General features: G+C 61.3%; 2 protein-coding genes across 5 annotated transcripts in view; one reads left to right on the top strand and one right to left on the bottom strand.

Moving 5' to 3' along the window:
* Positions 1-19,654, top strand: part of CPNE5 (copine 5) — an 87,844-nt gene extending 68,190 nt beyond the window's left edge. For 3 of the 4 annotated variants that reach the window (XM_012746908.2, XM_012746909.2, XM_020286966.2), the window contains 9 exons: positions 4,938-4,991; positions 8,139-8,200; positions 12,816-12,862; positions 14,392-14,573; positions 15,337-15,464; positions 15,661-15,763; positions 16,451-16,508; positions 16,985-17,058; positions 18,185-19,654. In XM_012746908.2, coding sequence (XP_012602362.1) covers positions 4,938-4,991; positions 8,139-8,200; positions 12,816-12,862; positions 14,392-14,573; positions 15,337-15,464; positions 15,661-15,763; positions 16,451-16,508; positions 16,985-17,058; positions 18,185-18,403 — 927 coding nt within the window. In that variant the 3' untranslated portion in view covers positions 18,404-19,654. Of the gene's footprint in view, positions 1-4,937; positions 4,992-6,133; positions 6,530-8,138; positions 8,201-12,815; positions 12,863-14,391; positions 14,574-15,336; positions 15,465-15,660; positions 15,764-16,450; positions 16,509-16,984; positions 17,059-18,184 lie in introns of those variants that run through there. The other variant, XM_020286965.2, reaches the window with a different exon arrangement.
* A 2,554-nt stretch (positions 19,655-22,208) lies between these two features.
* LOC105861453 (galanin receptor type 2-like) lies at positions 22,209-23,258 on the bottom strand. Its single transcript, XM_012746949.3, has one exon. The coding sequence runs from the start codon at positions 23,256-23,258 to the stop codon at positions 22,209-22,211; it is 1,050 nt and encodes a 349-aa protein (XP_012602403.3).
* Positions 23,259-24,697: the final 1,439 nt, after the last annotated feature.

The raw sequence follows: 24,697 nt of genomic DNA on the forward strand, positions 1-24,697 counted from the left end.
CCCCGCTGAGACCCACTGACCTACAGGGAAAAGTCCGGGCTCCTTCGTACAGGACACTGCCCCCAGCCAGCCACCTGCACTCTGTGTGTGTGGATGAGCCTAGAGACACACCTTTAGAGCCCCCTGGGAGCTGTCCCCTGCCCTTCCCTCTGCCCGTCTCCCATTTGCAGCTCCATCCGCCATCTGAGGCTCTCTGAACCTCCATGCTGTCTCAGCCTCCACCTGGGCCTCCCTTCTGTCGTCTTCTCCTGGTTAGGGTCTGCAGGTCCTGGGAGACTCCCTGTGGATGTTTCTCCTCCAGGACCTGTCTCCACCTGCATCCCCACCCCCCAGTCTGGGGCCGACACCTCTCCTAGGTGCTCCTGGGGTCCCCTGTGGCTGTTACCTGTTTGTGATGCTAACCGCCCCTCCGAAACCATGGGTGGGGGCTCCCTCCCTGCTGGATCCCCAGAGCCAGCACAGCCCCCGCCCCTGAGAGCCCCTCAGCGCCCCCGTGCACGGGAAGCCAGACCCCAGACCTGTCCTGGGGCCCTGGGGACGTCAGGAGAGCGAAAGGTCATCCGGGCTTGAGGCTTAGTGGACTGGGGAGGTTCCTGGGCTGGCCCCTAGGTGGTGCTTGTCCCCTGTGTGGAACTTCACCAGCAGCCACTTAGGGCGGGAGGGGCTGGTCCCTGGGGGAGGGGCTGTGGGGGAGGGGCTGGTCCCTGGGGGAGGGGCTGGTCCCTGGGAGAGGGGCTGGTCCCTGGGGCAGGGGCTGGTCCCTGGGGGAGAGGCTGGTCCCTGGGAGAGGGGCTGGTCCCTGGGGCAGGGGCTGGTCCCTGGGGGAGGGGCTGGTCCCTGGGAGAGGGGCTGGTCCCTGGGGCAGGGGCTGATCCTGGGAGAGGGGCTGGACCCTGGGGGAGAGGCTGGTCCCTGGGGGAGAGGCTGGTCCCTGGGAGAGGGGCTGGTCCCTGGGGCAGGGGCTGATCCTGGGGGAGGGGCTGGACCCTGGGGGAGAGGCTGGTCCCTGGGAGAGGGGCTGGTCCCTGGGGGAGGGGCTGGTCCCTGGGGGAGAGGCTGGTCCCTGGGAGAGGGGCTGGTCCCTGGGGCAGGGGCTGATCCTGGGAGAGGGGCTGGACCCTGGGGGAGAGGCTGGTCCCTGGGAGAGGGGCTGGTCCCTGGGGCAGGGGCTGATCCTGGGGGAGGGGCTGGACCCTGGGGGAGAGGCTGGTCCCTGGGGGAGAGGCTGGTCCCTGGGGGAGAGGCTGGTCCCTGGGGGAGAGGCTGGTCCCTGGGAGAGGGGCTGGTCCCTGGGGCAGGGGCTGGTCCCTGGGGGAGGGGCTGGTCCCTGGGGGAGGGGCTGGTCCCTGGGAGAGGGGCTGATCCCTGGGGGAGGGGCTGGTCCCTGGGGGAGGGGCTGGTCCCTGGGGGAGAGGCTGGTCCCTGGGGCAGGGGCTGGTCCCTGGGGGAGGGGCTGTGGGGGAGGAGCTGGTCCCTGGGGGAGGGGCTGGTCCCTGGGGCAGGGGCTGGTCCCTGGGGGAGAGGCTGGTCCCTGGGAGAGGGGCTGGTCCCTGGGGCAGGGGCTGGTCCCTGGGGGAGGGGCTGGTCCCTGGGAGAGGGGCTGGTCCCTGGGGGAGGGGCTGGTCCCTGGGAGAGGGGCTGGTCCCTGGGGCAGGGGCTGATCCTGGGAGAGGGGCTGGACCCTGGGGGAGAGGCTGGTCCCTGGGAGAGGGGCTGGTCCCTGGGGCAGGGGCTGATCCTGGGGGAGGGGCTGGACCCTGGGGGAGAGGCTGGTCCCTGGGGGAGAGGCTGGTCCCTGGGAGAGGGGCTGGTCCCTGGGGCAGGGGCTGGTCCCTGGGGGAGGGGCTGGTCCCTGGGGGAGGGGCTGGTCCCTGGGAGAGGGGCTGATCCCTGGGGGAGGGGCTGGTCCCTGGGGGAGGGGCTGGTCCCTGGGGGAGGGGCTGGTCCCTGGGGCAGGGGCTGGTCCCTGGGGCAGGGGCTGGTCCCTGGGGGAGGGGCTGGTCCCCGGGGCAGGGTAGTGGGCTGAGGAGCACAGGAAACCTCAGGGCGCAGGGCATGTCTGCAGTGCTGCTTTACACGAAGGTCTGAGAACAGAGCGTGGCTTTACCATTAAAACAATTATATTGGAGAGTGGAAATGTGGCACACAGGCCGATTTAAGGATAACACAGAAGACTTCAAAGAAATGTGCTTGTGGCCCTGTCTCTGGGCACACCCAGAGCCCCAGGAGTCCGGTTTCGTTCCCCTCAGCTGGGAGGGCTGTTTGGAGGAAAAGTCTGAGACGTGTGTGTTTCACTCTAATAGTCCAACACCTCATGGCACAGACTGGGTGGGCTGCAGTCTCGCCCCACCTCAACAGCTTGCTTAATAAGCTGTTTGCCCGTGAGCGTGTCTGTGAGCACCTCATCGGGGTCCTCCAGTACTGAGGGGGCCCTCTGAGCTTGTTCTGGGCTTCTCGCCCCTCCCCCACTCCCGGCCAGGCCCTCAGTTTCCACCCGTGCAGCCTGCAGCCTCCCACCTGAACTCCCCACCTGCGACCCCAGTAGGTCCTCCTCCCTTCTGCCCGGTCACCCCGACCCCTCCCTCCCCCATACCTCTACAGCCACCTGCAGGGCCCAGGATGTGTGGTCACTTCTTGACAGGCTGTTCTTGCCATAGCTCAGCACCTGTCGCACACCGGCCAGGTCCTCGTCCCCCTCACCCAGACTAGTGGAGGCAGTAACAGTCGTAGCAGTAATTTTGAAAAGTAACTGACACTTACATAGTACTTAGTACTTTCCATAGCACTTACTTATATTGACCTATTTAATTCCCATACCTTTCTTTGATGCACATATTTTTTCCCATTTTGCAGATGAGGAAACTGAGGCACACTGAGGTTAAGTAACTTGCCTAAGGTCACACAGCTATTAGGTGGCAGAACCAGGCAAACAATCCCTGGATGTCCCTTCCTCTCCCCTCTTACTCACCTCCACCAGGTCCCAGCATCCTAGAGCCTGCAGTAATCTTGTCCCCTGTAAGCTTGGAGGTCATCAGAGTTCCCTGCAGGCTGCTGGGTGACATTCAGTCATTTCACTTGGCGTTCTTGGCTCTCGTCCAGCCAGCCCACTTTCTCTTCCACCCTGTGGTTCTATAATCCCAGTGGCCCCCGGTCCTGTGCTTCTCCCCCATGGCGTTTCCTCTGACACCGTCTCTCCCTGCCCAGAGCGCTCCTGTCCCTCCCAGCCCGCAGACCACCTGCTCTGGAGAGCCTGTGCCGATGCTCCCACCCAGAACCGTCTTTCCTCCCTCCGACTCCCCTGACACTGCTCTGATTCTACCTTTTTGGTGGCCTTTGTCACTTCCCACCCTGAGGACCTTTCTTCTTTCTGACAGGAGTGATGACTCTAGGGGAGAAGAAATGGTACCCCCACCCCATAAACACCTGTTGAAGGAAGGATGTGTTTATATTGGTTATCAAGGTGGCCACAATATATACACTAGTGGTCCGAGGGCAGGAAACCTGGTTTTTGGCCGGGTGTGGTGGCTCATGACTGTAATCCCAGCACTCTGGGAGGCTGTGGCAGGAGGATCACTTGAGGTCAGGAGTTCAAGACCAGCCTGAGCAAGAGTGAGATCCTTGTCTCTACTAAAAATAGAAAACTTAGCCGGGCATGGTGGCGCATGCCTGTAGTCCCAGCTACTCAGGAGGCTGAGGCAAGAGGATCGCTTAAGCCCAGGAGTTTGAGGTTGCTGTGAGCTAGGCTGACACCACGGCACTCTAGCCTGGGCAGTGGAGTCAGACTGTCTCAAGAAAAAAAGGAATCTGGTTTCTAATCCTGTCACTACCCAGATGGCTATGTGACCTTAGGCAAATCACTTGGTGTCTCTGTGCCTTAGTTTCCTTATTTCCAGAAGTAGATGTCAATACTCATTCACACAGAAGAGACCCAGCTAAAGATACAGGCTAAAGGTGCAGCTGACGGCACTTGCGGGAGGAACAGGTGTGGGAGAGGGAAAAGGAATTCACCAGAAACCAACAGCGGCAGAGCGGGCGTGAGATCGCCTTGCTTTGATGGGACAGGGAAAGGTTGTGCTTAGACTTCCCCTAGTAGAAACGAAAACAGAGAAACAGCTGGCGAGGCTCAGATGAGAGCATAGATACAGTCACTTTGAAAGTCCTGTGGGGACTCTCAGGGCAAGGTGCCCTTGTCCCCCAGCCCCGGGTTTCTCAGCGTTGGCACTGCTGACCATTTGGGACTGGGGTGTTCTTTGTTGTGGGGGGCTGTCCTGTGCGTGTAGGATGCTCAGCAGTATCCTTCGTTTCTTCCTCCTCCCCCAGCTGGGACACTTGTCATGTATCACCAGACATTACCAAATGGCCCCTGGGGGCAAAGTGGCCCCTGGTCGAGACCACTGGGTTCGCCCACCCACAAGCACTCTCTGGCCTGGAAGTGGAAGCTCACAGTGAAGGACAGTGACGGGGCTCACCGCCAAGTGAAGGCGGTGGTGGCGGAGAGGCACCCATGAGCCCTGGGGCGGCCGTGGGCTGGATCCCAGCTGGGAAGACTGGAACTGGCTGAGGGAGGGGGGGCATTTGGGTTAAGGGGAGCAGCCTGAACCAACACAAGGGACAGGTACAGACAGGGCCACTTTGCGACATCGGGCCTTCTTTGGCTGTACAGGGTGGAGGGCATGTTCCCAGGAGCAGTGGGAAAAAGGGTTAAATAAATATTCCTGGCCGATCGTGGGACAGTGGGTCTGAGCCGGAGCCCAGTTGCGTAACTGAATGCCAGCCTCCCACAAAACCTCCCTAAACTCCACTCCCCTGGCCCCTGTGGTGCTTGCACCCCACACTCTGCTGGGGCGGGGACCACACCCAGGTCGGTGGAGGCCCCAGACCCAGCTCTGACTGCTTGGGAACACTCTTTCTTACCCGGTAACCGGTTTTTCCTGCAGGTGGTAAACCCAAAAAAGAAAATGAAGAAAAAGAAATACGTGAATTCTGGCACAGTGAGTAACCGCCCCCTCCCTGCAGCCAGGCGTAGCCTGAGCCCCGAGCCCGGCCTGGCACGGGGAGCCGCGTGCGTCTGTGTGTGCAGAGTGTGGGGCTCAGGCGGGGCGGGGCGGGGGGCAGAGGGAGCAGCAGCCCAGGCAGCCAGCGCCCCACCCACGGCAGGCGCTGAGCACGGAGTGGGGAATCGCAGAAGCGCCCACGGCCTTCCTGCGGGAAGGAAGAGGAAAGGAAGTCGGTTTATCTGGCCCCTCCTCTAGGAAATTCCCCACTTAGGAGTTTTTCAGGGGCTGTTTCCCTGAGGGGCAGATACTATCATCCCCTTGTCATGAAAGAGGAAACCGAGGCCGCAGGCAGGGAAGTGACTCAACCACGGTCACGCAGCTAGAGAGTGGCGGGGTGGGAGTCAGCGCTGCCTCTGACTCCACTACGAGCACCGTGTGATTTGCTGCCCGGACGCAGGCTGGCTTGGAAGTGGAAGCTCACGGTGAAGGACAGTGAGGGCCTCGCCGCCAAGTGAAGGCGGTGGCAGTGGAGAGGGACCCCCGAGCCCCGGGGCGGCCCCAGGCTGGGTCACGGGGGCAGTGCCCCGTGGCTGAGGACACTGCCTCTGCCCGGGCGCGGCCACCCTGGGGCCACATGCTGGCCCAGCAGCTGCTGGGCGGGTCTTCGGGTATTTACCGAGTACTGCCATGCCAGGCACTGTGCTAGGCACAGGGGATCAGCGGGAACGGGACAGACCCAGATTCCCGGCACTCCTCCCCTGGTGTGTGCACACGCACACGCCTGTGTGTGCCACGTGGTTATGACTGCTGTGGAAAAGGGCAGAATAAGGTGAAGGGACAGGGCTGGCCAAGTATGGAGGATACTGGGGAAAGGGGGTCCCAGCTGTAGGGAACAGCGCTCGCCAAGGCACAGAGGGGAAGCCCACAGCACAAACACGCCCAAGTCCATCCTCTGCGTGTCCCCTCCTCACCCTGGCCCCATCAGCTAGCGCGGCCAAGCTCCGTCCCTCAGGTCAGGCACGTGGCAGCTCTAGACCCAGGGGAGCTCTTAGGGAGCTCTAGGCTTCCTTTGAGGAACCTCGTCTCCATCTGTAAAATGAGGCTAATAAATCACCCCTCCCTGCTTGCTGCACAAGGTGCTGCGACAGGCAGACAGGCACGTGGAGACGCAGCCTTGTAAGCTGTAAAGTACTCTGTGCGTTCAAAGAGGACCGGCCACCGCTTCTCTGATTGCAGCTGATTCACAAACTGGGGCTTGGAGCGGTATTTCCTTTGTCCAAAGCTGCGGTGTGTCTCAGTGGGGGTGCTGTCGGCGCTTGGGCAGGATAAGTTTTCAGCTCAGAGGACTTCCCCATACACTGTAGCATGTCTGGCACCCCTGGCCTCTGCCCATAGTTACCAGTAGGGCCCCAGTCATTATGAGAGCTCCCCAAACTCTCCCCCCCATTCCCAAATGCTGCCAGGGAGGCAGTACCTTCTCCAGCCGGGAACTCTTGGATGTACAGCTAAAAATAAAAAGGTTCTACAACCCACTGATCTCGCCCGGCCTTCTTACTTCAGAGGGGATGCAAGTAATGTGATCTGCCCCAGATCACACCGCGAGGTAGGGACAGAGCAGGTCTAGGCGCAGGTCTCCTGACTTCCCTCTACCCCAACATTGCCCAGTCTTCATTCACCATGAAAACCACCCAGGATCCAAGACGCTTGTTACAAAACAGGTGCCTGGGCCAGTTCCCTGGGGTTCCACTTTAGGAGGCCCAGGCTGGGGCCCTGGAATCTGCATTCAGTGCTTCTCAAAGCTTACTAGTGCAGAACCCCCCCAGGCATCCTGTTAAAATGCCAAGAATCTGCATGTCTGCATCTCTAACCAGCGTGGAGGTGGCGCTGCTGGTGTAAGAGCCACACTTTGAGCAGGTGAAGTCTGCGTTCGCCCTGCATGTCCCTGGGTGAGTCCGTGTGGCTGGGCAAGTTAGGGAAGTGCTTCCTCATAGCGGTGGGGAGGTGGCGGTCAGGCCTGACTGCAGGTTAGACTCACGTGAAGCACTAAAAAAAAAAAAAAAAAGATTTCTGAAACTCTGATGTGGCCCCAGAAGCGTGGTCATTCCCGTGGCTGCAGGAAGTTTTAGGAGCTCCCCCGGGACTGTCGTGTCAGGGTGGAACCCAGTGCTGCAGGCCGATCCCAGTAAGTCTGCGCCGCCATGCTTGGAGGGAGGCTCTGTGGTCCTTGCTGGTGCCTGACGCTGCAACCGCAGTGGCAGGGGTCTCGCCCGCCCCAGCACTCACACACCCTCACCGTCCCCAGGTCCTGCCGGGCCCACCCCTCGAGCCTGCAGGAATGGCTGCATCTGCTCTAGCGGGGGCTGCCCAACTGCTAGAGGGAGCGTGTTCTCTTACGCAGGGGAACAGTCCTCTGCCCCAGTCTGGCCTCATTGAATTGGTTGGGGATGCCAGGCTTTTACTTGTCTCCGTGATCCTAAGTCGCTACTGTAATGAGCTGCAGGTAGCTGCCTGTCTCAGCAAAGCCAATGTCAGTGTCCGTGGGTCTAGAGGCCTCTGCCTGGGAGAGGGGTCTGGGGTGGTCAGTTCCCTCCGGGGAAAGGACACGCTCCTCATGAGGGTCTTGGGTCTCAGAGGGTGGAGGTAGAGAGACGCCACAGGGTTGAGGTGGGACCAGCAGGGTTTAACATAAGCACAGACAGAAGCGTCATGTTTCAGGACTAATAGTAGCGGCACGTGGAAGTGTGGGGCGTGTCAGCATTCCTGTGTCGGGAAGGCCCCTGCCCTCCATACCCCACCGCAGGGCCCTGGGGCTGCACAGCCAGTGCCCTGGGCTTGGGCCCCTGTGCTCCAGTGACAGAGATCGGACCCCTCTGTTGAGGTCAAGAGTGCAGGCTCTGGAATCAAACAGATCCCACTGTGTCCTGGCAGTGTCCTTGGGCATGCTGTGTCACCTCTTTGAGCGTCAGTCTCCTTGGCTATGAAATGGGGTAGGAATGGTACTGCACAGGCTGGTTGTGGGCACGGCACGCAATAATGCCTGCAAAACTGGCGCGTGTCGAGTTCTGTAAACGTCAGCTCTTGCATCATAACCATCCCCTGACCCCATGTTCCCTGCTGACCAAGTTCCCTTTTGTTTTCAAGGTCACCCTGCTTTCCTTTGCTGTGGAGTCAGAGTGTACCTTCCTTGACTACATCAAAGGAGGGTGAGGAGAGACGAAGCCGGTTTCATCGGCCTGGGGGGGGAGGAAGGGGCCCCACACCCTTCGTCTTTGAAGCCCTGGCCGAAGCCCGTGACGCTGGGCTCTGAGCAGACCTGGATTCTGGGCTGAGACAACTCGCCCAGAGCCCTGCACACCCCCGGCTCCCGAGCAGCTGCAGAGGGAACTCCCAAGCCAAGGAGGCTGGCCTGGGTCACTGCAGGTCCCCATGCAGAGATAGGACCTGGAGGTGGTAGGAGCTCCATGGCAAAGAGAGCCAAGGGCCTGGGGAGGCGGAAAGAGCCCTGAGTTAGGCGAGAGAGGGCTCAGGCTCTCGCCCATTTTTGCCATGAATTTGGTGGATTACTTTGGGCCGGTCATTTCCCTCCCTGGGTATCAATTTCCTCCTCTGTACACAAAGAGATTGGAGTAGGGAAGTTTTAAGGGTCCTCCCAGCTCCAGCTGCTGATACCGCTGATCTGTTGGGGTATGGGGGCAGTGATTAACTTGCTCACTGTCATCAGGGACCTGTAAGGAGCAGTGGGATTGGGGGATGAGCCAGGGGATGGTCCTGGGGCCAGGACCAGGAGGTCAAACACGAGTTTAAGGAGCAAGAAGAAACAGAGGGGACAGTGTCCAGACCCAGACAGGTGGGGAGGCTAGAAGGCGCTGGCCAACAGCTCACGGAAAGAGCCTGACACAAGATGAGGGCCTGCCCGGCTTGCTCCCTGCCAGGACAGGTGCCAGGTCAGGGTGTGGGCAGCCAAGGGCCCACAGGTGCAGGCAGGTGAGTGACTGCACCTGTCTGGAAAGGAGACAGGCAGGGGCGGCTGCCAAAGGCTCATCACAGCCAAGCAGGCACCTGGCTCCCTGGCTCTCCAGGGCGGAGGGAGAAGGCAGGCCCGGGGAAGCCATGCGCACTTTCCCATGACTCTGCTCCCTGCAGCTTTGAACTTCACAGTCTCAAGGTTGCAAGCTCTCCTCCCCACTGAGCACACGCCCTCCCTCCGAGTACCCAAGGGGCTCCTCTGCCCCTTCTTGTCCTTCCTGTGAGCCCACTTCAGACCCTGCCCTTGCTCTCTTCTCTGTCCCATGAAGCAGCCACCCCTTACATTCCATAGCACGTGGGAATTTTCAACGGCCCTCCTCCTGTTTATCCTTCTCATTTGCATAGTGCCTCCAACTCATAGAACACAGTGGGCAGGGCCGGGACAGTTATCTCCATTGCACATAACTTGCCCAAAGCCACACGCCTAGATGGTGGCAAGGCTCCTTGTACCATAACATGCTGCCTTCCATTCCATAGTAATGAACAAGCCTGGCCCTGCCGCCTTGCAACTCGCCCAGAGCCCTGCACGCCCCTGGGGTGCGGTGGGTGGGATGGAGATGAGGACGGAGGAAGCAAAGGCTGGATGCTGTGAGGTCTCACCGAGAAGGAGCCCTGCCGGGCACAGTGGCTCACACATGTAATCCCAGGACTTTAGGAGGCCAAGGTGGGAGGATTGCTTGAGGCCAAGAGTTCAAGACCAGCTTCCCCACTGCCCCATCTCTACAAGAAAAATTTAAAAATTAGCCTGTCATGGTGGTGCACACCTGTAGTCTCAGCTACTCAGGAGGCTGAGGCAGAAGGATCACTTAAGCCCAGGCATTCAAGGTTGCAGTGAGCTATGATGACACCACTGCACTCCAGCCCGGGCAACAGAGCAAAACCCTGTCTCAGAAAAATAAACAAATAAAAGGAGCCATCCGAGGCTTGGCTACTGGCAAAGCTGGTGCAATCCTTGCTGGGCAGGTTAGAGCCCCAGAGCCAGCCCTCTCTTTAAACTCTCGGGAGAGCCTGAGTCAGCTGGCTCCAGGGAGGGAGAGCCCCGCATGCGTGTCCAGGCACGAAGCCGATGGAGGCTTTTGCCTAGAGACCCCGGCCTCCCTCTCCTGCCCAGCTGGACCCAGGAGGAAAGGGATGAACACCTCTGCCCCTCCCCGTCAGAGGAGGAGCTGGTTGCTCGGCAGCCTGTGTTCTGCCCTTAGGCATCAGAGACTAGGCTGCAGGGAGTAATTTTCCCACAAACTACCTGCTTTCTAGTGGCTTTCTTCACTGATCTTTTTCAGAACCTAGAGCAGGGAAGACCAGTTAGGGAGTAAGGCCTGCCTTTCCTCCCGCCCTGTATTTGGAAGAGCCCCTCAGCTGTAGTCCCACAGGCCAGATGTCTCCCTTCCTCTACCAAAGACTTATCTTCTATATCCCAGACTGAGAGATGACAGCAAATAGCGGATGGATATACTAGGCTAACTGCTGTAACACCTAATTCCCTAACCTCAAGGCTTAAGGCAAACAAAGGTTTATTTTTCATCTGTGGGATGTCAGGGTTGGGTGGAGAGAGGATCCGTACAGTCATTCAGGGACCCAGGCTCTTGCTATCTTGTGGCTCCTTTTCCCCTAGAGGCTGGACTCCACTGGATGCTCTGCCCCCAGCCAGCAGAAGATGGGAAAGAGTGTGGGGAGGACTGTCCGTGGCCAGCAGAGTCTGGTTTGGGTCTCCTGCTAACCATGTCCTTGACCTTTCCTGGAGGCCGAGGGGCCCATACGCAGCAGCTCAGCCGTGGTCAGGTGGAGAGAGAGCTGTGGTTTCTGGGAAGGCCCTTCTGCTACATGCAGGGAAAGTGAAGGCCTGCCTCAGCTTACACCATCCACGGCCTCCACTGAGAACCACTAGAACAGAGTTTCCCCAAGTGTGATTCCCAGCACCCCCTCCTCAGAAGCCCTGGATGAGGACAGGGGATGTTTGTGAAAGAGGCAGGTTCTGGGGCCCCACTCCAGACCAGCTGAATTGGCATCTCTGGGGTGGAGCCTGGAATCTTCTTTTTAAACAATCTCCCCTTGCAATTCTACACTGAGAACCACAGGACTAGACTTTATCAGGGACTCATGTCTGTCAGCTTTGCTCTGTCTGCACCTGGTGCAGAACCTAGAACAGCAAAGCCCTCGGAGAATTTCAACCCTGAATTTGGATCTGCCAAATCTAACTTTTTATTATGGAAAATTTATTTCAAACATGTGCAAAAGTAGAGAAAAGGTGTAATCAATCCCAAGTACTCTTCCTCCAGCTTCAATAATTACCACTCAGGGCTAGTCTTGCTCCATGCACTCTCCCCTTCACCCAGTTATTTTAAGTATTTTATTTTATTTATTGTTTTGAGATAGGGTCTTCGTACATTGCCCAGGCTGGCCTTGAACTCCTGGGCTCAAGCAGTCTTCCCACCCCAGCCTCCCAACATCCAGTTATTTTGAAGCAAATCCCAGCCATCACATATCGTCCCCAAATACTTCACGATGTGTCCCTAAAATATAATGCTTTCTTTCTAAAATATAATTGCAATACCATAGCCATACCTAAAGCATGAACAGTTCATTAATACCAAATATCAGTTAGTGTTCAAATTTCCTTAATTGTCTTATAAAGTTTTTAATTGTTTTTATTTATTTATTTTTATTTAAAAAGTTTTTACTTCTTTTTTTTATTCTCCTTTTCCAGCATGGAACGGAACTGAATTTTTTTTTTTTTTTTTTTGAGACAGAGTCTCACTCTGTTACCCAGGCTAAAGTGCCGTGGCATCAGCCTAGCTCACAGCAACCTCAAACTCCTGGGCTCAAGCAATCCTCCTGCTTCAGCCTCCCGAGTAGCTGGGACTACAGGCATGTGCCACCATGCCCGGCTAATTTTTTCTATATATTGTTAGTTGTCCCAGTCATTTCTTTCTATTACGGGGTCTTGCTCTTGCTCAGGCTGGTCTTGAACTCCTGAGCTCAAACGATCCACCCGCCTCGGCCTCCCAGAGTGCTAGGATTACAGGTATGAGCCACCGCGCCCGGCCTTAATTGTTTTTTTTGGAATCAAAAATCCAGGCAAGGTCCATATTGCGATTGGTGAATTCGTCTCTTAAATCTCTTTTTATCGATCAGCTCCTCCCGGCTTGCCGAGGCAGAGCCCCAGGAGGTCCTGATTCCCTCGGTCCAGACCGACCTGAGCAGCCCAGCCAGTGGGAGGCTCTGGCACTGATCCCATGGCGATTCCCATGGACTGGATTGTGCTGGCTGCACTCCTGTGGTGCCATTTCACATGCCCCCAGCCCCGTGTTTCCGCGAATGACGGGAAGTAGCTGTGGAGGCTCTGTCAGTTCAGGCTCGGTGTTTTGACAGGACAACTTCCTAGTGGTGTTTCCTTCTTTCCTCCGGAGATGCCTAATGTCGCTTTGACTCTCTGTTTTGTCAATGAGCTTTAACCCTGAATCTGACTCCAAATTTGACCCAGAAATCCAGGGAGACCCAAACCCCCCCAGCACACACGGGTGGCCCAGGGGACAGGTCTGGGGGGGACATACACATCACAGCCACGAGCCCACGCAGAACGAATTTGTCCTAAAGGGCTTTCCCGCTGCCTCACGCGTGTGGCGCCCGCGGCGGTCCTTCCGAGGAGGGCAGAGCTGGCGCTCCGGTCCCAGTGTCCCCGAACTGGAAGGGCAGGGGCCAGGTGGCAGGCAGGTCTCTCCCTCCCCGCCTGCACTGTGCAGCCCCCAGCCCTGCGTCTGTCCGGTGACTCTCCTGCTCTCCTCCCCCTTCCAGGACCCAGATCAACTTCACCGTGGCCATCGATTTCACTGCCTCCAATGGTGAGTGGCGGGTGGCGGGTGGCGGAGGGGAGGGCTTCTCCGGGCTGTGTGGCGGCTGGCAGCCGTGTCCCTGGGACTCTGGCCTCTTCCTCACTGAAGAGGCAGTACCTAGGCCTGGAGGACCAAAGACACAACCAAGGTGGCAACGGCATCCCCAGGTGGGACCCCGACACTAAGGACTCTGGGCTCTGGGGCTTATGCCCTGAACACAGCCTTGCCCTGGAGGAGCGGCCAGTCTCCCGGGGGGCGGGACACTGAGCTCCGGGCCTGTGCAAAGCCCTGGATGAGGGCCGTTGCCCACCGGGATCAAACCCCACCTTCTCCGCGCCGTCCAGCCCCTGGGCCAGAGGGGAGAACTGCAGCCACACGAGCTGTCTGGTCCACAGGGAGGCAGGGCCCAGCCCAGGGACCCGTCCTCGCCTTGCCCTGGCTTCCCTCCCTCCCAGTGCGAGGCTGGGGCCAAGTCTCTAGGAGTGAGCACGGCGCCAAAATGTGCACGGTTAGCGGGACTACCGCCTTCCTTGGCTGCTGGCCCCCCGGTAGGGTGCTAAGTGCTCGTTTCTTCGCCAATCGGAAATGCCCAGGCCTCGCCCTGCCCAGCTGTGTCAGGAACCTCTTATGGGTGCAGGGCCCAGCATCGTATTGTGTTGGGCCGTCAGAGCTGGGAGGGACCTTAGTAACAATAGCAATGATGATAGTTATAATTATAACTCCTGTTTAATCCTCACATCAGTCCTATGAGGTGGGAACTATCATTCCCATTTACAGATGAGGAGACTGAGGCTGAGAAGTTAAAGTACTTATGCAGGATCACACAGCCAGTAGAACATAGCCATAGGCTTGGTACCTGGGCAGTTTGCCGAACTGCATCTTATTAGTGAACAAAAAAGTAAATATGGACTATATTAGTGGTGACAAGGGGGAAAATCAAGGCAGGAAGAGGGATGGGGAGGATTGGGAAGGCTGTAGCTTTTAACAGGCTGCTCAGGGAAGACCACAGTGAGCAGATGGCCCTTGAGCAGAGACCTCACCTGGGGAAAAGTGTCCCGGGCAGAGGGAACAGCCGTTGCCAAGGTCCTGAGGCAGGAAGGGCGTGAGGCTGGGACTGAGGGAGGGACAGGGAGGGTGGCAGGAGATGAGAGGTGACTGGGGCCAGGTGCTACAGGGCCTTGGGGGCTCCCACAAGGACTCCGGGTTTTGTCCTGGGTGAGATGGGAGCGTTGGTGACAAGAGCAGAGAGGGGCACGGCGGCCTGGCAGGTCTGCCAGCCCACTGGCCGGCGTGCTGGGTGTGGGCGGCCCCCGGGGGCAGGGAGAGCAGGCAGGGTGGGGGTACCGAGGGGGGAGGCGGTGGCGTTCTGGGTCTGCTCCGAAGGCTCGGCAGCCAGGATTTGCTGAAGGGGAGAGTGCGGGGCAAGAAAGAGGAGTCCGGGATGATGAAAGTGGGGTGCCCTGGACACCCGCTTCTGCATGCTGAACCTGGGGTGCTCGGAGCGTCCAGGCCGCAGCCGTCCCGCGTCCTTGCCGCAGGAAACCCCTCGCAGTCCACGTCCCTGCACTACATGAGCCCCTACCAGCTGAACGCCTACGCGCTGGCGCTGACCGCCGTCGGGGAGATCATCCAGCACTACGACAGCGACAAGATGTTCCCCGCCCTGGGCTTCGGGGCCAAGCTGCCCCCCGATGGCAGGGTGTCCCATGAGTTCCCGCTGGTAGGAGGCCCTGCTGGTGGGAGGGGCTGAGGGCCGGCCAGGCGGGGTGCGGGGAAGATGTCCCACCCTCTGAGCCCGGACGTGGTCGCAGCCCCTGTGGGTGGGCCACCTGCGGCGCATAGGGGTCTCCTAGTGAGGCCTCCAGAAACCCACTCCCCGCCCCTCGCAAACGCCTCCCGTCTAGGCCTGAGGCCACCCAGCTGGCTCTGGCCTCCTTGTTCCTGAGGCAGGGGCAGGTGGAGGGGAGCTGTGGCCGGCCCATGCCCCGGGCCCAGAAAGAGGACAAGGGGTGTGGGCTGGGGTGAGCAAGCGCAGGTATTCCAGCAGCTCCCGAGCTGGTGCTGAGGTGGGGTGAGGTGGGCTCCCTGGGGTGACGCAGAATGTGGGGGTCCCGGCCCTGGGAGATAACTGCTCAGCCCCTCCCTCGTCCGTGTGAGCTGGAGGCCCTAAGTCGCAGCGGATGGCCCCGCGTGTCCGGGAGCGCCAGGCCCTAAGCCGGGCACAGGACACCCGAGGCCACATCAGCGGCAGGTCTTTCCTGAGTCGCTCAGACCCAGCGGTCATTTTAGGGCGTGGTGGCTCTCGGGGCGTTTTTGAGCAGGTGAGGGAGGGGGGCAAAGAGGGGCTTGGACGTGCTCACCCGAAGCATCGCTGCCCTCAGGGGGCCCTGGGCGCCCCTGCCCTGCCCACCACCCGGGCCACAGGCCTCCCGGCCGGCTCTGTCCCGGCACCCCCCACCTCCCCGCCCCCGCTGTGCCCCCAGAACGGCAACCAGGAGAACCCCTCGTGCTGCGGCATCGACGGCATCCTGGAGGCGTACCACCGCAGCCTGCGCACCGTGCAGCTCTATGGCCCCACCAACTTCGCCCCCGTGGTCACCCACGTGGCCAGGTGAGTGCCGGCCCGGGCTCCCTCCCGGCAGCTCACAGGCCTCCGTTTCCACCCGGCCTCTCCCTGTGGACTTGCTTTCCAAGGAGCCCTGACCCGAAGAGCCCCTCCCCAGGAGCTGTTCCCCATAGTGTTCTGGGTGCTGGGGGGGAGCCTGCCCGAGCGCCCGGCAGACCTCAGCCGCGCCCGCCCTGCGCAGGAACGCGGCGGCCGTGCAGGACGGCTCCCAGTACTCGGTGCTGCTCATCATCACGGACGGCGTCATCTCCGACATGGCGCAGACCAAGGAGGCCATCGTCAACGTGAGCGAGGACGGCAGGCCGGGGGGAGGCGTGGCTGGGCGCAGTTTGAGGGGTCTCTTCCTCCCACCTTAGGGATACACTGGGGGGTGGATTGGGGGGTGGCTTCTCCCCCCCACCCCTTCAAACCTGCTGCCCTCGCCCAGCTCCTGGCTCTGGCTGGAGTCTCCGGGGACTCGCGGGAAGGCCGGGCGGGGGACCTGGCTGGTGAGCCCTGTGCCCACCTCTCTACCACCGCAGGCGGCTCCCTCCCCAGCCGTCTGCTGCGCCAGGGCCCCACTGGCCTGGTCAGGCAGAGCAGGTGGGCGGCCGGGGCGGGGAGCCTGGGGACACGGCTCACTGCCCGCCTCCCTGTGGAAGGCGCCCGCTGCAGCAGCGCTGGCCATCCTCAGAACCACGTAAAAGAGGGCCCTACGTGGCAGAGGAGGGGACGGGTGGCTCGCAGAAGCAGACCTGGGACCCAAATCCTCCCCCTCCTTCCCTCTCCTCTTCCGGCCCACCTTGGTATCCCTTGGTCTTTCTCTCTGACCCCTCCCTGACCCCACCCCTTTCCTGTGCTTCTCTGTCTCTCCATGTCCCCGCCCCAATTTCTTCCCTGTCCTGGCCTCTCTTGTTTTGACCTGTGACCTCTCCTTTCTTTCAACTGGCCCCTCGTTGGGCCCAACCTTCCCATGCCCTGCCGTCTCCCAGGCTGCCAAACTGCCCATGTCCATCATCATCGTCGGCGTGGGCCAGGCAGAGTTCGACGGTGAGTCCCGCCCGCTCCCCACTCTCTGTCCCCACCACCAGCCCCACCCGGGGCTTCCCCAGCGGCCCAGGCCCCTGGAGAGGGCCCTTCCCAAAGAGCCAGCGCTCACGCCTGGGCGTGTGCGACTGTCTGGGTGAGTGTGCAGGCGTGGGGTGTGTTTGTTTGTGCGGGAGGGGCGTGTCAGGTCGGGGTGTGTGCCCACGCCCTGGCCCCAAGCTGCGGGGAGGAGGCCTGAGTCAGCCTTGTCCCCCAGCCCTGGGAGCCTGGGAGGGTGGGGAGCTGGAGCACTGAGCCAGGAGTCTGAGGCTCACCTGGCTAGGCTCCTCCTGTCTCCCAGCCTCAGTTTCCTCATCTCCAACATGGGGCTGTGGGCCAGTGGTCCCTGCCCTGGATTGGGCTGGGATTGGAGGACAAGTCCCGCCAGGCCCAGCTGTCCACCCTAATGCCCCTCCCCCTTGCTGCCCCTCCCCCCACAGCCATGGTGGAGCTAGACGGTGACGACGTACGGATCTCCTCCCGGGGGAAGCTGGCCGAACGGGACATCGTCCAGGTGAAGCCCAGACACCGCCTGCCACGTGGGAAACCCAGGAGCCCATCTAGCCGGGCTGGCCTCACGCCCCCAGAAGGGCTTCCCTGGGGAAGGGCCCTGCAGGGAGGCACTGGAAGCTTAAAGTGGCCTGGCCACCGCAGAAGGGAACAGGACTCAGTCCTCAGGCCGCACTTCTCTCTGGGCTGGACCCCTCCCTGCCAGGTCCAAGACTCAGCCCGAACATGACCCAGAACACTCTGCCAGCCCTCCCTGAGCCCCCAGGCCTCGGGGTCACCGGCTTTCTGTCGTTCCCGCCTGGCAGGCTTCACAGTGAGCTGCCAAACCCCTTGAAGGTGGAGGGGTGTCTTTAGTGCAGTGGCCCTCTGCAAGAGCAGGGGCCCTCGGTTAACTGAATCGATGTCTTCACATCCCCACGTAGGGTGCAAAGTGATGAGCACAAGGGTCTCCGTCCTCGGGGCGCTCCCAGCTAGCCGGGCAGGCGCCCCTCAGCGAGCACATCCCTCGGGGTCTCCTGAGGACGGGCCTAGAGCTTAGGACACGGGGAATGAAAAACTGGCATTCTCCAAACCCTCCTGGGTTTAAAGAGAGTATCCTAGGTTGGGTGCCAAAGACGGGGCTGGGAGCCAGGGCCAGTAGTCTGGGAGGGGGCCCAGCCCCACGCCAGGTCCCGGCGGTGGTGGCGGTGGCCGTGAGGGAGGAGGCCAGGGCGGCCTGGCTTCAGGTGTCGCCAGATTAGCCCCAGAGAGACAAGGGGAGAAGAGAGGCCAGGGACAGAGAGGGCTCTGCGGAGAAGGGAGGCTCGTGCCACAGAGCTCAGGGGTCTGGGTCCGTGTTGCCTGAGCACCTGCCGGGTGCCCCGCCTGCTGCTGAGACCTCAGCCACCAGGGAATCTCGTTCCGTGGTGTGTCTTGGCGTGGAACAGGTGCTCAGTGACTATTTGTTGGGTGAATGAAGGAAAAGTGACTGTGACACAGTCAGGGAACTCACCAAGGGGGGGGGTTAAGTAAAGAGAGCAGAGGCTGGGGGTGGGGTGGGGACATGACCCCAGGCCTGGCGATCTGGGGGTGCAGCGGGAGGCACTGCCTGGCTCTGCTTTCCCGCCTGACCCCGCCTTCTCCCTCACCAGTTCGTGCCCTTCCGGGACTACGTGGACCGCACAGGCAACCATGTGCTGAGCATGGCCCGCCTGGCCCGGGACGTGCTGGCCGAGATCCCCGACCAGCTGGTGTCCTACATGAAGGCACAGGGCATCCGCCCTCGGCCCCCGCCCGCGGCACCAGCACACTCCCCCCCGCAGTCCCCAGCCCGCACGCCCCCCGCCTCCCCCCTGCACACGCACATCTGAGCCCAGTCCACAGCAGGCAGCTGGCCGGGGCCTGGGGGAGGCCAGTAGAATGGTAGGCAGAGTCCCCAGACCCCCTCTGACGGCCCGCCTGGCCTTTGGGACATCCGTGTGCTGGGAGGCCGGCAGGGGACCACTGGAGACCCCTGTTCAATTTCCTGCCCCACTTACTGCCCAAGCCTGGGAAGTTGGGGGGTACAGGTCGTGGTAGGGGCACAGGTCTGGATCCCAGCTCTTCTCTTCTTCCCCAACACTTGGCTCTAGCCCAGCCAGAGGTGTGAAAAACAACTGGGGTCCCCCACACCCCAGACATCTCTACATTGCTCACCTGTCCCTGAAGCCTGGGCTTGGCCTCCTCCCCCATCCTCCAGTGGTGTCCACTCCTATCCCTGGCCCCCGCCCATTATCTATCCTGTGCCCTGTTTCTCGTGACCCCTCCCAGGGACACTGTGCAATGAGAGCCCCGGGGAGCGTGGGGGGCTGTGATGGTGGACCTTGGGCCACAGGGTGGGCCTGAAATGGGGTTTCAGCGGAGTCCTTGGCGGTGCCTCTCAAGCCCAGGGTGGCATCAGTTCTAGACTGGCAGGTCCACAGGCAGCTCCGGGCCCCTGGCACCCTCTGCTCTGCCCGCCTGGGGCCCCAGCAAGGAGCAGCCCTGCCCCAGTGCCCGAGTGCCCCGCTCTTTGCCCTCTGCCCTGGACACGAGACTTCCACGTCCCTGCCTGCTGTGGGAGCCCACGCACGGCCCTTCTGCTTTGGGGCCTCAGTTTCCACAGGTGTGGTAGAGGGTTGGCCAGACAGTCCCAGCTTTCCTCTGGCTCTGACGTCCTCAGAGGGTCCATCCATCCCACGCCCAGTCCCCGCCACCCACTCTAACAGATGTGACCGCTCACCCAGGCCGTCTTGGCTCTAGGGTCTCCCCGTCTCACTCACCGCCCCAGACACACCCTGGCCCTTCTTCCGAGGGCTCGGCGCTGAGCCCAGCCCTTGCCCCTGCCGCGGGCGGGCGGGAAGGCGGCTGTCGCGCTGGGCCCACCAGGGGCGGGCCACGCATGCCAGTCCCTCTTGTGCATGGGGCTCCTCAGCCCACTGGTCCCTGTGCTGGGTGGCAACAGGCCCCATCCGCCGCCCGGCCCCACCTCCCTGTCATGCATGACGGTGGTGTTTCCACGGTGTCTGGTCCTGTGCCGTCTCTGAGACAATCTCTGTGTGGACTTTGCCTTAATCCGAAGTAAATTTGGTTCTTTTAGTAAAGTCCCTTGCTTTTCTTTCTCCTCCGACAAACGCAGTGCAGATGTCGCTGCGCTGCGGGTCCGGGTGCTCTGCCCTCTCGCCCTTCGTGCTCTTGTCCAGCAGGGCTCCCTGGGTGGGCGCCGCGCCGGGCTCTGCCGGGCACTGGGGCGGCCCGTGCCCCCGCGGGCCTGCAGCAAGCGCGCAGTGAGCTAGGGACAAACAGCAAACGTGCAAACAAACGGGCTAATCGCGCCGTTCCGGGTGTGGCGAGGAAGAGCAGAGACGATGGGGCTGGGCAGTGGCGGGGGATGTTCTAGGTGAGGGCTCAGGGAGGGCCTCTCTGGGGAGGTGGCAGGGAGGACAGCCCACAGAAATGAGACCAGGGGCCGCGCTGATGCCCATCGCGGAAGAGGGCGTTTGCAGGCGCAGGGGCCGCAGCTGCGTGAGGAAGGCAAGTGCGGGAGGGGGCTGGGGGCCGTCCAGTCCGTGGTGAGGCCTGTGGTGTTTGCTCTGAGCGAAGCAGGGGGTGGAGAGGCGACACCATCACGTCCTAGCACGTGATCACTCGCCTCACATCAAGTCCTCACTGACTGTCAGCGCCAGGCCCCCTCAGGCGTCGGAGACTCACGCACAGAGCCGTGCGCTCGGGTCCCCTGCGCTGGGGCAGTGAGCGAGGAAGTGCTGCCATCGTGGGGCACCGACGCCGAGCCGACAGGAGGGGCTGGAGGCTGTGGGCACTAAAGGGGGCTCCTGGCCCGGCGTGATGACTCACAGGCCACGAGCCCACGACAAGTTACTGCCCCCAAGCAAGGGGCCATTGCTCCCCCTCGCAGGACCATCGTGTGGCCGGAGTGACAGGTAGGTGTGTGCCCAAGACCCTGTGACACGTGCCAGGACCCACCGTGCTTTAGGTACATGTTTTTCCACCCCATTCCCCCCCACCCCCGTCCCTCTTCACATGTAAATGCCTGTGGTCCTCAGGGGCCAGGATCACAGCAGAAGGGGACTTGTCCCTTTTCCAGGCAAGTTTGTTCTCAGATTGGCCCTCCAGGCAGCCATGCCCAACCTGCACCTCACGAGGAATTCAGTACTAATTATACCAAAGTTTGGGACTTGTTTACTTCTTATGATTTTATAGTAAATTAGAGCTGATTCACGGCTGTCCCTATAATTAGACGCCCCTCTGACTTGCATTCCGATATGCTTTGAGCGGGAACGGGGCGGGTGGCAGCTCGGGAGAAGGGAAGTTCCCATAACCTCCGCGTGGGCGCCGTGGGAACGTGTCGGGAGGAGACGCCTGCCTGGCAGACAGACCGAGGCTCACAGCTGCTGCCCCGGGACAGGACAGGATACCGAGGGCGTCTCTTGCCCGACACTGTAGCTTCACTCCCGGGTTCCTTCCCAAGCTGTGCGCCACAGCACGCTGGCTCCCTGGCATGAGTTTGGGAAACCGCCTGAGTGAGCCCCTCTCAGAGAGTCTAAATGGCCTGTAGGATTTTCAAGCCTCTGATAAGTCCTACAGCAAAGATTCCAGTTTGACTTGGTTCAACACAACGTTTCCCAAGCTTTTTACCACACAGTCAGGGCGCGCGCGTGTGTGTGTGTGTGTGTGTGTGTGTGTACACGTGTGTGTGCATGTGTGTGCAGTGTGTGTAGCTGGTAACGCCATTACCAGGTGGAACGTGCTGTTTGGAGATTTCGGCAGAGACAGTGTCCCTGGTGCCCGGGCCCACACAGAAGCCTGGGGGCTGCTCCAGGGAGGCCGGGGCTGGGGAGGATGGAGCCCCCAGCCTGGGCTCTGGAGAGAAGGAGAAGGCCTTAAAAGGGACCCCTGCCCCGGCCACCTGGGGAAGAGACACCGCGGGGAAGACATTCTGACATTCACAGGCACAGACTCATGGCTTCATAGCTGACTTTTTATTTTCATTCCCATCTTGGGCCAAGGCCTGTGCGGACAGAGCTGGGAGGGCGGGCAGAGAAGGGAGAGCGCTGAAAGGCACACCTGGGCCCTGAGCCCCCGCCCGGGCTGCGGCTGTCCCCCAGCCCTGGCCTTCGGAAGGGAGGGCCTCGGGCTGCAGCGCCCAGATCATTCCTCTGCCTTTGGAAGCCCCCCCACCACCCTCTCATCCACTCACCTCGAATGCCCCTGAATTAATAAAAACAATAACAGTAGCTATGACCAACGTGCCCATGTACGTACTGAGCACCAGACACTCTTCTAAGCACCCTACTTGTGTTTAGTGAATTTATAACATCCGTGTGAAGAAGGTGCATATAACCATTGTCCCATTTTCCAGACGAGAAAACTGAGGCACAGAGAGGTTAAGGGCTTTGCTCAAGATCACACAACTAGAAAACAGTAGATCCTAAAGGTCTCTGACCCTCAGGGTAGAGTGGGGGGAGGACCCGGTTATCTGCAGATTGAGCCCTGGCTGAGCCGTGCCATTGCTGTGGGGCGGTCTGCCCTCTGTGGGTCTCAGTGTCCCCATAGGTACAATACAGGGTGGGGGGCTCTAAGGTCACCGAGGGTCTTTCCATCTCCCTGGAAACTCAGCCCTCCCATCACCCTGGCCTCTCAGACCCCCACCGGGCCCCGTGGGCCTCCCGGGGCCCTCTCCTGGCCAGGCTGGACGCTCTGCAGCCCCGTGGCTGCCCCTCCCACACCTCTGGGACGCCTGGCTGTCAGCAGCCTGCAGAAGAGGTCCCTGAGCCCTGCCCGGAAGGGGCGGGAGAGGCAGAAGCAGAGGACGGGGCTGACGGCACAGTTGGAGGCGGCCAGGATGGAGGAGAGGCTGGAGGCCACAAACGCCTGGGGCGTGGCGGGCAGGAGGCCCACGGCCGCCGCATAGCCCAGCACGGAGCAGGGGCCCCACATCAGCACGAACACCAGCAGCACCACCAGGATGAGCCCTGTGTTCTCTTGGTGCTCCCGGGCGCTCTCCCCCGTGGGACCTCGCGGCCGCGTCCACAGGAGCCAGCGCACGTGGCTGAAGGAGCAGCCCAGCCCCAGCAGGCAGGGCAGGAAGGCCAGCGCTCCCAGCAGGGCGAAGTAGCAGGAGGTCTGAGCGGGGCTCAGGAGCAGGAGGCAGGCCCGGGTGGTGGGGGCCCCCGCCGTCCCCTCCTCCACCGCCACCCGCTGGAACAGCCAGTTGGGCAGGGAGGCGGCGAGGCCCAGGCCCCACATGGCCCCACAGAGCAGCAAGCGGGTGCCCCGGCCGGCTGGTAGGCCCACGTCAGGCCGGGCCACAGCCACGTGGCGCAGAAGAGCTGTGGCCACCATGCTGTAGAAGGTGCAGAACATGGTGGCCGTGTTGGCGGCCTGGCTGGTGGTGCAGATGGCAGGGCCCAGCCACCAGTCGTGCCGCAGGAAGCTCAGCAGCAGCACGGGCACCACGCAGCCCAGGAAGAGCAGGTCGGACAGTGTGACGTTCACCATGAGGCTGTTGGTCAGCGCGAGGAGCGGGGAGCGGGCGCCGGGGCCCCGGCCCACCACCAGCAGCAGGAGCCCGTTGGCCAGCAGCCCCGCCAGCAGGACGGCCCCGCAGAGCCCGGCAAAGACGGGGCGGAGCAGTCGCTCGGGCGCGGCGGCGGCCGGGCGGGGAGCGAACGTGGCGTTGGGCGCCATTCTCCTGCGGCAGACACAGGGACAGCATGGAAAACAGCCCTCCGGCCCCTGCCGAGCCCTCCTCTCACAGCGGCCCAGACACGCGCCCGCCCTGGGCACCCTCGGCCCTCCAGCCCCCACGCAACCTGGCGGCAGGGCTCCATCCCTGCCCTGGGCTCAAATCCTGGCTCTGCCACTTGGTAGCTCCGGGACCGTGGGAGAGTTACTTAATGTGTCCCTGCCTCAGCAAGGCCTCGTCATAGCTTTGTTTCTCAAATTTCTGCAGGGAGTACAGCTCGCTTTTATAATCTGATAAAGTTCACACACACACACACACACACACACACCTATGAAATAGGCAGATTTAATTTAATTCGCAGTTAAAATGAGAAAGTGGATATGGAAGGGCTTTGAAAAAGTATAAAAAGCCCTGACCAGGGGTTCCGAGCTTGTCTTCACTTTGGGATCACATAGGGAGTTTCAAAAGTACAGAAACCCCAGAAACATGATTTATCGGTCTGGGGCTTGGCATGTTTGGAAGGTCCCAGCTGATTCACAGGGCAGACGGGCGTGGGCACCGCTCCCTCTGGGTTGTGCTGTGCGAGTCCCTGGCAAGGCGAGGGAGCCTGTGCCCAGCGAGGGGAGCCTGCGCCCAGCTGTCTGTCGGTCCTTCCTCCTGCCCCACCCCCACCCCCCGCCGCCCCGCAGCCCTCCCCCAACTCGGGAGGACTCTGGCAAGGACCGGGTGCCTTAGCTGGTCCCCTAACGCAGTAGTACCTTCTGAGTGTTTCTCTGCGCCAGGCACTGGGGGGCCGGCAGCACGCAAGGCAGCCCAGAGGGGCCCTGCCTGGAGTTTCCTCCCCTGTCTCCTGCACTGGGGCCTGGGGAGAGACCCTTTTTCTTGCAGCTCAAAGGCAGGTGTGGAGCAGTCGCCGGCCTCCTCCTGCAGAGCCCCTGCCTGTGGGACTAGCTTGGTCTCTGAGGCCCCGAGGGCAGCAACGTGCCCGCCCGCGGCTGAGCGGAGACTGGGGGGACCCCTGTGATTTTGATGCCAACGCCCCTCTGGGGGCCCAGACTCTGGTTCCAGGGACTGCAGGGGAAGGAGGAAATGAGGGACCTGTCCAAAGACCCCAACTGCCCTGGGCGAATGCGGTGGTCCAGCCACTTTCCTGGCATTTGTCATTGCCTTTCCATCTCCTGTCCCCGACCCACACCGCCATGCCATGGGCTCTGCTGGGGGAGGCGGGCAGGGCAAGAGGCTGCGGGACTCGCCCTGCTCCACGCAAGGGTCCACGCCCTCCTGTGCGAAGTTCCGCACGCTGAGGGTGGAGCCCGCGGGAGCTGGAGCGCATTAAGGCCAGCTCTCACTGGCTGTGGGACTGTGCGGGAGTCACTCGGCCTCTCCATGCACCACTCCCGTCTGTCGATTGGGATGACGACACGCCGTCGCATGGTGTTGG

This window comes from Microcebus murinus, chromosome 5, assembly GCF_040939455.1.
Source record: "Microcebus murinus isolate Inina chromosome 5, M.murinus_Inina_mat1.0, whole genome shotgun sequence".
NCBI classification, from domain to species: domain Eukaryota; kingdom Metazoa; phylum Chordata; class Mammalia; order Primates; family Cheirogaleidae; genus Microcebus; species Microcebus murinus.